This window comes from Pleurodeles waltl, chromosome 12, assembly GCF_031143425.1.
Source record: "Pleurodeles waltl isolate 20211129_DDA chromosome 12, aPleWal1.hap1.20221129, whole genome shotgun sequence".
In the NCBI taxonomy this organism is placed as follows: domain Eukaryota; kingdom Metazoa; phylum Chordata; class Amphibia; order Caudata; family Salamandridae; genus Pleurodeles; species Pleurodeles waltl.
Window position 1 is genome coordinate 307,378,032 of NC_090451.1, and position 12,487 is coordinate 307,390,518.

The 12,487-nt window shown below is 42.5% G+C and overlaps 1 protein-coding gene across 8 annotated transcripts in view; it reads right to left on the bottom strand.

Moving 5' to 3' along the window:
• CHD9 (chromodomain helicase DNA binding protein 9) overlaps positions 1 to 12,487 on the bottom strand; it is a 1,629,153-nt gene that overhangs the window by 685,782 nt on the left and 930,884 nt on the right. For all 8 annotated transcript variants that reach the window (XM_069216350.1, XM_069216347.1, XM_069216351.1 and 5 more), the window contains 2 exons: positions 6,243 to 6,353; positions 4,606 to 4,802 (listed from right to left, as the gene is read on the bottom strand). In XM_069216350.1, coding sequence (XP_069072451.1) covers positions 4,606 to 4,802; positions 6,243 to 6,353 — 308 coding nt within the window. The remainder of the gene's footprint in view (positions 1 to 4,605; positions 4,803 to 6,242; positions 6,354 to 12,487) is intronic.

Sequence of the window (12,487 nt, forward strand, 5' to 3'; positions counted from 1 at the left end):
GAACAAAGCCTGTACTGGGTGGAGGTGCTTCTCACCTCCCCCTGCAGGAACTGTAACACCTGGCGGTGAGCCTCAAATGCTCATGCCTTTTGTTACAGCACCCCAGGGCATCCCAGCTAGTGGAGATGCCCGTCCCTCCGGCCACTGCCCCCACTTTTGGTGGCAAGGCTGGAGGAAATAATGAGAAAAACAAGGAGGAGTCACCCACCAGTCAGGACAGCCCCTAAGGTGTCCTGAGCTGAGGTGACCCCTGCCTTGAGAAATCCTCCATCTTGAGTTTGGAGGATTCCCACAATAGGATTAGGGATGCGCCCCACTCCCCACAGGGAGGAGGCACACAGAGGGTGTAGCCACCCTCAAGGACAGTAGCCATTGGCTACTGCCTTCCGAGACCTAAACACACCCTTAAATCCACTATTTAAGGGCTCCCCAGATCCCAGGAAATCAGATTCCTGCAACCTGAAGAAACAAGAAGGACTGCTGACCTACAAGCCTGCACAGGAGGAGAAAGACGACAACTGCTTTGGCCCCAGCCCTATCGGCCTGTCTCCAACTTCAAAAACCTGCTCCAGCGACGCAACAGGACAGGGAACAGTGAACTCTGAAGCCTCAGAGGACTGCCCTGGACTAAAGGACCAAGAAACTCCTGTGAACAGCGGCACTGTTCAAAACCAGCTACTTCATTGCAACAAAGAAGCAACTTTTAAAGACTGCACGTTTCCCGCCAGAAGCGTGAGACTTCACACTCTGCACCCAACACCACCGGCTCAAGATCCAGAGAACAAATACCTCAGGGAGGACTCCCCGGAGACTGCGAGCCCGTGAGTAATCAGAAATGACCTCCCTGAGCCCCCACAGCGATGCCTGCAGAAAGAATTCAGAGGCTCCCCCTGAACGCGACTGCCTGTAACAAGGGACCCGACGCCTGGAACAAACACTGCACCCGCAGCCCCCAGGACCTGAAGGAACCTAACTTTGACCCAGAGGCGACCCTCTGCCTAGCCCAGGTGGTGGCTGTCCTGAGAGGGCCCCCCCGTGCCTGCCTGCCTGCACCGCTAGAGTGACCCCAGGTCCCTCCATTGTTTCCTACCTGAAATCCAACGCCTGCTTTGCACACTGCAGCCGGCCGCCCCTGTGCCGCTGAGGGTGTAATTTGTGTGCCTAATTGTGTCCCCCCCTAGTGCTCTACAAAACCCCCCTGGTCTGCCCCGAGGACGCAGATACTTACCTGCTGGCCGACTGGAACCGGAGCACCCCTGTTCTCCATAGGCACCTATGTGTTTTGGGCACCTCTTTGACCTCTGCACCTGACCGGCCCTGAGCTGCTGGTGTGTTAACTTTGGGGTTGCCCTGAACCCCCAACGGTGGGCTGCCTATGCCACAGAACTGAGAAGTGTAAGTGTTTTACTTACCTCCTAATCTAACTTTTACTTACCTCCCCAGGAACTGTTGATTTTTGCACTGTGCCCACTTTGAAAATAGCTTATTGTCATTTTTACAAATACTGTATATGATATTGCTTTTATTCAAAGTTCCTAAAGTATCTAAGTGAAGAACCTTACATTTAAAAGTGTTTAATGTAAATCTTGAACCTGTGGTTCTTAAAATAAACTAAGAAAATATATTTTTCAATATAAAAACCTATTGGCCTGGAGTAAGTCTTTGAGTGTGTGTTCCTCATTTATTGCCTGTGTGTGTGTACAAAAAATGCTTAACACTACCCTCTGATAAGCCTTCTGCTCGACCACACTACCACAAAATAGAGCATTAGAATTATCTACTTTTGCCACTATCTTACCTCCAAGGGGAACCCTTGGACTCTGTGCACACTATTTCTTACTTTGAAATAGTATATACAGAGCCAACTTTCTACATTTGGTATCAAACATCTCAGATTAATATACCCTTACTGATGTCAGTAAGGAATTTATTAATAACAACTGCACCCAGAGGGCACTTTAGAGGTGCACCCTGAAAACCTACCAGCTAGTAGTGGGTTCACTGACTGGTACTGACCAGTCTAGCCACCACAGACTTGTTTCTGGGCTCCAAGATGAGAGGCAGCACTCTCAAGGGCAAGAGACAAAAGTCTGTACTGGGCAGGAGTGTTATCAGCTCACCCAGGCAGTATGGAAATTCTAGGGCGGGAAGCTTCAAAGGCCTAGCCGCCTTTGTAATGAGACCCAGGGCTCGCCAGATTATGGACCATCTTGTTTGGAAGGAATTAGGTAACTAGGGTTAGGGTTATGCCACCTTCCCAGTGAAAGTGGACACAGAAAGGGTGTAGTCACCCAAAGGTTGGTAGCCCATTGGCTACCATCTGGCTCTCCCTGTAACACCCCTAAATTGGATATTTAGGTCGCACCCCTGAATCCTTAAACTCAGGTCCTGACGACCTAAGAAGCAAAAGACATAGAAGAGTTGCACCTGTAGAAGAGGAAAAGAAGCAGCAGCTGACTTGGCACCAGCCCTACTTTCCTGCCTGCTGACCTCGACGGACTCTGCCCAAAAAGATGACTTGTCCTGCAGCTGTGCCTCCAAGAAACCCAGGAGGACAGACTGACTGCCGAGCAACAAAGTCGCAAAAAAAGGACTGTGCAGTCACCGAAACAGCAAAGACCTGACAACCAAAGTGACCTCTGCACCAGACGACCACAACCCGAGGTGAGGCCAACCAACTGCGCCAGCAAGGTCCCCCAGCTATCCAGACCAGAGTCTGAGTCTACTCAAGTTGCCTACAGTCTCTGCCTCTCCCACAACCTTGTGGCGAGAGAAAACCAGACACCTCCATCAATCACTGCACCGGTCACCCCTGACCCCATCTGAGGGGGTCACTGGGTCCAAGATGTACCCAAGCTCCTGAGCTCAAGTACACCCTGATCGCACACCCGCACCACCCCCATATGTAAAAAGAAGTGTTTTTTTTCTTATTTGGTCTCTGATTTATTCTTTGAGCGTGTGTCTCATTTATTGCCTCTGTGAGAACAAAAAACTCTTAGCACTACCGTCTGATAAGACTAAGGGCCAGATGTAGGAAGACTTTTGGACGTCGTAAACTGCGAAAAACGCAGTTTGCGGCATGCAAAATGCCTAACGTGATGCACAATCTCAAATTGCGCGTCGGTACCGACTCGCAATTTGAGGCTGCAAGTCGCAAATAGGAAGGGGTGTTCCCTTCCTATTTGCGACTGCATCACCATGCTGAGTTGCTTTGTGACCGCGAATGCGGTCGCAAACCAACTCGCAGTTACCACCCACTTGAAGTGGGTGGTAACTCATTCGCAAAAGGGAAGTGGTCCCCATGGGACCCCTTCCCCTTTGTGAATGCCGAGAAAAATGTTTTTTCAGAGCAGGCAGTGGTCCTATGGACCACTGCCTGCTCTGAAAAAAACGAAGCCAAATGGTTTCTGAAGTTTTTCTTTTTGCAGCTCGTTTTCCTTTAAGGAAAACGGGCTGCAAAAAGAAAAAAAAAAAACTGCTTTATTAAAAAAGCAGTCACAGACATGGAGGTCTGCTGTCTCAAGCAGGCCACCATCACTGTGAGTGCATGGACTCGCTATGGGGTCGCAAAATGCGACCCACCTCATTAATATTCATAAGGTGGGTCTTTGCGACCCCATAGCGAGTCGCAGAAGGTGTCTGAGACAAGTTTCTGCATGCACTTTTGCGAGTTGCAATTTGCGAGTCGGTATGACTCGCAATTTGCAAGTTGCAAAAGTTTTTCTTTCTACATCTGGCCCTAAATGATGTCCCATACTACCACAAAATAGAGCATTAGTCTTATCTACTTTTGCTTCAACAAACCAAATGGGGATCCACTGGACTCTCTGCATGGTGTTCTACTTTTTAGTGTACCATATAGAGAGCCAGCTTTCTACATTCACACTTCCATTTTTTATGCATTTTGGTCCTGGGAGCAGCGAGCGCATTCCCAGGGAGTGCCTTGGTACTGTTCGAAGCAAGCTTCCACAATCCACAAGGAACATAGGTCCAGTATGTCCTTCAGATTCATATGGGTGCAATGGGCGCAGGCCCTAGAGTTGTGTTCCTACCCCAGACAACATAATCCTAATTTGGGAGGGTCCTTCGCGTACATCTGTTTCTAACAGTCCCTAAATGAGTTAAGCCCCGAAGTTTTAAGAGTTGACCTTTTCCTTTGAAGATTGGTAAACTGTTATAAAATTTGTGGTTAGAAAGACCAATGAGAATCCCTGGATCCACGTCTCAAGGTGTGGAAAGAAAGGAACTTATCTCAGCAAGTATGGGGGACGCTTACATGCAGTCCACCTGCCATTTCCAGAGCAGAACACCACTGGCTCAGTTGCGCAACACCACTTACCGCCACACTGGAGTACTGCTTGAAAAGTTTCCAGATCCAGTCTGACGCCTGAGGAATATTCAGGTGAGGAATCTGCAGTTTTTGTGCAGTATAGTGTGTGTGATACAAAGTTGAAAAGTGTACTTAAAGGACAGGAGAAAAAGGTTGATCTTTAATAAAAGTAATTGCATCACACTATATTTAAATTAGTAAGCATTAGTATTAAACTTGTAATCATTAAATCTATATTTTGAAACAAACTGTGCAGCATAACATAAAACATTTACCCATAAACAAGCAGATTTTTTTCCACTCTAAAACATTCTGTCCTTCCATAGCCATTGGATCGATCACAGGGTCTTCGAAGCTTTGGCTTATCTTCCCCTTCACTCTCTGCTTCAGATAACTCAGCCAGCTCATCTTTCGTGGCACTGAAAGGCCTTGTTTGCTTTCGAACTCTTGGTGTGTCAATTACTAAGCTGTTCTGCAAAGTTTGAGAGATATGTTAGACAACTGTACACAATTCAGCGACATGCTCATTTACAGGACATAACAATTAATGAGATTCCCTGTGCATTTTTGTATATAATGAAAAAGGTAAGGGAATGTTTTCTAAATGAATGTGGTTTAAATAACATTAGAAATATCAGCATGTGTTAAAATCTGTTGAATTTATAAGAACATGGAAGACTGGAGCAGGGCTTATTTTGTGGCAAGGGTCAGATGTTACGATGTGTTTTCACAAAGAAGTGTATTTTTTGTTTGACAAATTGTTTAAAATCATGGTTGTAGTCATGAAAAATAATAAACATTCTCTTCCGAAATCAGACCTAGAGGCTTAAAAGTTACAAAGGTGGTAGAGGTCTGTTAAAACAAATTCCTCACGTAAAACTGAAGTAAAAGACATGGAAATAATATTAAGTATTTAATCATACTGTTACGAAAACTATGTGAGAAAACTATTTTGAACTAAGGATTTCAACTAGTATTATGGCTCTGAACGATGTCTAAATTCTACAACAACAAGCAAAGACTCAGTAATTATTAGAGGATTGTCAGGATGACAAAATGCAATTCTATACTTGTGTAGTATAACACATTACAAAAGACACTAAGGGCCAGGTCCCTATAAGATTTAGAGACTAACCACAGACCACACACATGCATTGTGGTGGATTCAATGGATGGAAATGTACAGGATATAGAAAACCTGAAATTCTAGCAGGGATCCACTTCTTCTTGCATTATGTGGGACTTTATTAGAAGCACCCCTGTTCTATGCTATCTTTAATGCCTAATCATTAAATTATAAGGCTAATATTTAGTTTTTTTCCTACACAATCAAACCTATCAGATGGATTGGTTTAAACATAACCTGCAGTCTGATCTGGAAACGATTAGGATCAAGATCTCTTTCACTGCTAATAATGAACAGTATTCCATTTTTTTAAAGCACAATATGTCAAAATCATCACAATCCACTAACCACCATGGTTAACTTACACTCCCACGTACATTGTTGAGAAAATCCTTAGCATGTCCTGCACAAAACTGTGTGATAAAATGCCTGGAATAGTGGTGTGATATGAACAAAATTAGGAACAAAGCAACAAAAATATTGCTGTAAATCATGAGATAAAAAGGGCTGATGAAGACACTTTACAAAACCAACTAGTAGTAAAACACATTCCAAAAAAGCTACCTTTGGCACAAGCCAAGATTTGAGAAAAACACCAATGTTGATTATCAATATATCTTAATTTAGGCAAGAGATTTAGTCTCATTACCCCATTCATGCAAAACAATACTTTCCAAACAATGCCCCAAATGTCATTTGCTAGAAAATCTACCAAACTGCAATTCCAGCCAGCAGAAGCACAGAAGATATGTAGAATGTTGTTTTTAGCTTGTGGAAAACACTTACTCTGCCATGAATAGCATCAAAATCGATTTCTGCTTTCTTAGCCCATTTCTGCCAGAAGTTGGGATCATCTAAAGAAATATCTGTTCGATTTCCGGATGCAACAAAACTAGCCTGTAAAGAATATTTTATGTATAATTACCATAAGTCACCCGTCAACATTCAAAAAATAAAAAGAAACATAATTATGCAGCATTTGCTTAGCATCACTGTGCAGGTCTCCTAGAGGAGCTGGAAGGTACAACCCCAAAAAAATATCAAAGAATGTTAATACTTTTACAGGCCGTGCACATAGTTAATCTAAAATGCAATGCATCTTAGAAATACCACTGATTGCCATGGTTACAGCCATGATGAATAAGTTACTTACTTTCGGTAACGCCTTATCTGGTAGACACGGGCTAGCCGCAGATTCCTTACCTTAGAATTCTCCCAAGGCAAAAGACTGGATCCGGAAAATATTTTCAGCAGTACTGTTGTGTGCCAGTAGAGGGCATCGTGTGACTCCGTATCAACGTCATCCTCTGCATATGACGTTGACTGAGTCCATATAGTCTCTCCCCCAACGTGCTGAAGTCAGTTTCTTCTGAAACAAGATTTCGCACAACAACTCAAAGCCACTATAGAAATTGGTAGTAGAACAGTGTATGACAAGAGAGGTAGAGGTAAACTGGAATGTACAACTACCAATTTGAAAAGCATGCCATAAAGAATGCCAAGAAAGTGAGGATGAAGTAAAATCAAAGAGTTCGCATAACAGGGAGGATGGGTGAGTCAGTAAGGAATCTGTGGCTAGTCTATGTCTCTACAAGATAAGGCGTTACCAAAGGTAAGTAACTTGTTCATCTGATAGAGACAACTATCCGCAGATTTCTTACCTTAAAATTAGATAACAAAGCAGTAACAAGTATGCAAACACATCCTACCCAAGTCTTGCAATAAACAGCTGGTCAAACTAAAGAAGTAGCAGACCAGACAAGAGCGAGACATGGTGAGAAGAAGATTTCATCTCACCCAAAGACAGTGGACCACTCACAGAATAGTGTAAGAAATTATGAAATGCCATGGGGAGGCAAAGCGTACGGAAATGAAAATGAATCTGTTGGAAGAGAAAAACAACAGGGAAATAACACGAAGCACTACAAAATAAAAGCTGAAGGAGTAAGGTGAAAAAGCGCCCTTAACAGTCAGAGAGACAATAGGGATGGTACACCGTTCAAGGGCCAAACATAGAGGATATGAAAAAAGGGAAGTGATTCAAATATGCTGTTCCCATCAGGATGCATAGGCAAAATCCAAAAGAAGCAGTAAGCTTAACGCAGGAGGGGAGAGTAACCCAAAATACAGAACACATTCTCAGGAACACCCAAGGGGAAAACCTGAGGAGAGATGAAACAGAACTGGGAGACAAGTAGAGGCAGTCGACAGAACGAACAAAAGGGAATGCCATATGCCTGACATACAATGGTTAAAAGAAGAGGTCTGGAAGATACATGCTGAGACACTAATACACACAGAAATACATGTACAGACATGGATGTGGTCATACATATGATATTTATATATATGCAGAGAGTCAGAAGAACACAGATTCCAATATAAAAATAGAGACATAGACCTATGACGCAGAAATGAGACATAGGTAAGAAAACTGGCAAACAGGAAAATCACGTCTAGCTGACTAAAAGTAAAAAGAGGTTGGTAAAGCTGATAGAAAGCAACAGAAACCTTGTGGTATATGAAAAAGACCAACAAGAGGCATACAAATGCAGCGTTAAAAAGTAGCCAATCACAGAAGGGTAAGACAATAGCAATGACAATCCAGCAAACAGAAAACAATTGCTGAAGAAAGGACTGAAAGGAAAGTGGCAGAATTCCGGAGGGACAGCCAGCACATAAGGGATCCATATTTGGAACCAATAATGAAATATTCTGAAATATAAGGTATATTAGACCTCTACCCTCAGAAAGAGGTCCGAATGTCGGCCCTGCAGAAGTTTGCACGGTCAAATGGGAATGGCCATATCCGTGGACAACAGTCCTTTACATAAAAACAATATGATTACCATCTTGCAGCTGACTGAAAGAATGAAGCAACTGCTAGGATAGGAATCCTACTTAAAAAAAAATGCCTGAATATAGGGGTCAAAAAGATGACCGAGGTACACAAAAGGGGGAAGAATCCAAGAAAGGGACTGAAACCCCCTAATGTGACAGGAACATAAAAATAGGAACCCATAGAAAATTGGATGATTCCCCAGACCTATTAAAGCAGGGCAAGGAAAACAAGAAATAGGCATATTAACAGTGTGGAAAGAATAGCCAAGTGCCCTTCCACTGGCAGGAGGCAACCATTGTCCTGGCCACTGTGTAGCCATGAGGCACTAGGTATTCCGATGAGGAATAGCTCTGTAGCCAAAAGGAAGCAGTACATACACATATGGTAAATATAAAAGAAATTAAAGGAGGGAAATGTTTTCAGACACACCGGGAAAAGAACCCTCCCCTTCTCAGTGTGAGGGTCTGTGACCTTGGCCAATATGCCACAGGGGGGCCGTTATATAATTATAGCCTAAATATATACACATATATATATATATATATATATATAGTCACTTACCCAGTGTACTTCTGTTCGTGGCATATATTGCTGCAGATTCACATGCTATGGATATCTCTTTCGACATCTAGTGTTAGGCTTGGAGTGTTACAAGTTGTTTTTCATCAAAGAAGTCTTTTCGGAGTCATGGGATCGAGTGACTCCTCCTCTCGATTACAGTGCGCAAGGGCATCAACTCCATAGTTAGATTGTTTTCCCGTAAAGGGTGAAGGAAGGAGTGATAAAGTATAAGAATAGAAAGAATATAAAGTTGTCCATGCAACTGTAAATGTATCTAAATATGTACAAATGTTGAACTTGAATGACTACAGGCTTCCGGGGAGGAGGGACGGTGCATGTGAATCTGCAGTACTACAAGCCACGAACAGATGTACACTGGATAAGTGACATTTTCCGTTTGCTGGCATGTGCAGCTGCAGACAACCATGCTATGCATAGACTACAAAGCAGTTAGTCCTCCCAAAAAATAGCGGTGGCTAGCCTGTAGGAGTTGAAGTTGTTTGAAATAGCGTTCTTAATACAGCCTGGCTTACAGTAGCCTGTTGCTGTGAGAAAACATCAAAACAATAATGTTTTGTAAATGTATGAGGAGTTGACCATGTGGCAGCTTTACATATATCAGCCATTGGTATGTTTCCTAAACATGCCATTGATGCACCTTTCTTTCTTTTAGAATGTGCTCTAGCAGTGATTAAAAGTTTTCTCTTTGCTTTGATGTAGCATGTTTGTATGCATCTAACAATCCATCTTGCTAAGCCTTGTTTAGATATAGGATTACCTTTATGTGGATGTTGAAAGGCAACGAAAAGTTGTTTTATTTTCTAAAATCTTTAGTTCTGTCAATGTAGTACATAAGAGCTCTTCTGAGATCTAATGTATGAAGAGCTCTTTCTGCCACAGAGTCTGGCTGTGGAAAGAAGACTGGCAATTCCACTGTTTGGTTGACTTGATAAGGAGATACTACTTTTGGTAGAAATTTTGGATTTGTCCTAAATACAACTTTATGTTTGTGTACCTGGGAGAAAGGTTCTTCAATAGTGAATGCCAGTATTTCACTAACTCTTCGTAAAGAAGTAATAGCTACAAGGAAGGCAACTTTCCATGTTAAAAACTGAATTTGACAATAGTGCATGGGTTCAAAATGTGGGCCCGTAAGTCTGGTAACTACGATATTTACATTCCAGGAAGCAACAGGTGGTGTTCTGGGTGGAATAATGTGTTTTAATCCTTCCATTAAGGCTTTAAGACCATGAACTCTGAATAGAGAAGTGTGTTGAATAGTTTGTAAATAAGCAGCTATTGCAGTAAGGTGGATTTTGATGGATGAGAAAGCTAAATTTGATTTCTGCAAATGAAATAAACAGCATAGAATATCCTGTACAGTTGCTGTAAGTGGTTCCGTGTTTTTAGATTAGCAGTAGTAGACAAATCTTTTCCACTTGTTTGCGTAACATTATCTAGTAGTAGATTTATGTGCTTGTTTAATTACTTCCATACATTCTTATGGAAGCTTTAGGTAACCAAATTCTAAGTCTTCAGGAGCCAAATCGCTAGATTGAGAGCATTGGGGTTTGGGTGCCTTATTTGACCTTTGTTCTGTGTTAACAAGTCTGGTCTGTTTGGGAGTTTGGAATGAGGTACTAAAGACAGATCTAGGAGTGTTGTGTACCAATGCGGACGTGCCCACATTGATATGAGTATCATGGCGAGTAATGTTTGACTTAGTTTGCTGACCAGAAAGGGAAGGAGTGGGAGAGGGGGAAAAGCGTAAACAAATATCCCTGACCAACTGATCCGTAGAGCATTGTCCTTGGATAGGGGATGTGGGTGTCTGGATGCGAAGTTTTGGCATTTTGCATTTTTGCTTGTTGCGAATAGGTCTATTTCTGGTGTCCCCCACTTTTGAAAGACCTTTGAAGTACTTGGGGGTGAATCTCCCATTTGTGAGTTTGTTGGTGATTCCTGCTTAGGAGATCTGACAGCTGATGGTCTATCCCTAGAATGTATTGTGCTAACAGATGAATGTGATTGTGAATTGCCCATTTCCATATTGTTTGGTAGTAGGGACAGTTGGGATTAATGTATCCCGCCCTGTTTGTTAAGGTAATACATGGCTGTCATGTTGTCTGTTTTTATTAGAACAGTCTTCTGTTTGAGAAGAGGTTGAAACGGTTTTAGGGCAAGAAATACAGCTAATAATTCTAGATGGTTTATGTGAAAATGTTTCTGTTTGGCATCCCATTCTCCTTGAATGGTATGATTGTTGAGATGAGCTCCCCAACCTATCATGGATTCATCTGTTGTGATTATGGTCTGAGGCACAGGGTCTTGAAATCACTGCCCCTTCATTAGATTGCTGAGATTCCACCACTGAAGGGACATATGTGTTTGCCGGTCCATCAACACTAGATCTTGAAGTTGACCATGTGCCTGAGACCATTGCTGTGAGAGCCACTGTTGTAAGGGTCTCATGTTTAGTCTTGCATGTGGAACTATAGCTATGCAAGATGCCATCATCATCAATAGAATTTTCATGGTGAATCTTACAGTATATTGTTGATTTGGCTGTATTTGTGGTATGAGATTTTGTAAAGCTTGTATCCTTTGTGTATTTGGATATGTTAGGGCTTTCTGAGTATTTAGAATAGCACCTAGGTAAGGTTGTACTTTTGCTGGTAGAAGATGTGATTTTAGGTAATTGAGAGTGAACCCTAGCGTATGTAGGGTTTGCATCACATATTGAGTGTGTTCTTGGTATTGTGTAAAATTGCTTGATTTTATTAGCCAACTGTCTATATATGGAAAGACGTCAATGTGTTGTGATCTTAAGTAAGCTGCTACTACTGCTAGATATTTTGTGAACACTCTTGGAGCTGTTGTTATGCTGAATGGCAAAACTTTGAATTGGTAATGCTTTCCTGCTATGTCGAACCTGAGGTATTTTCTGTGAATTGGATGGATGGGTATGTGGAAATACGCATCTTTGAGGTCTAAAGCAGTCATGTAATCCTGTTTTTATAGTAGTGGAATGACATTCTGCATTTACCATGTGAAAATGTTCTGACAGGATGGATAGATTGATAGGCCTGAGGACCAAGATGGGTCTGAGGGTGCCAACTTTTTTGGGAATGAGGAAGTATAGTGAATATACTCCTGTTCCTTGTTGAGAATGTGGAACCAATTCTATTGCTTGTTTTAATAGTAGACATTGTACCTCTTCTTGCAGCCGAACATTGTGTTCTGGGGACAATTTGTGGTGACGTGGTGGTATGTTTGGAGGGGTGGAGATTAATTCTAGGCAATACCCCAATTGTCTGTGGTGATATTTTGCCAATGAGAGCGGAATTGCTGTAGTCTTCCCCCCACAGAAGATGAGTGGAGGGGTGAGAAGGAAGTCACTGCTTAGATGGTGTAGTGGTTTGTTTTGAGGCTTGGAACTTGCCTCTGTTCCTGAAATATTGTCCTCTGTAGGACCCTCTAAATACCCCTCTTTGATATTGACCTTGTTGCCCTGCTTTGTCTGAGAAGTAGATGCGTCAGAGGATTGTGGCTTAAATCCTCCTCTAAACCGTGGTCTGCGAAAGGAGCCTCTATATGGTGTGGTATATATTGTCCCCATTGCCTTAAC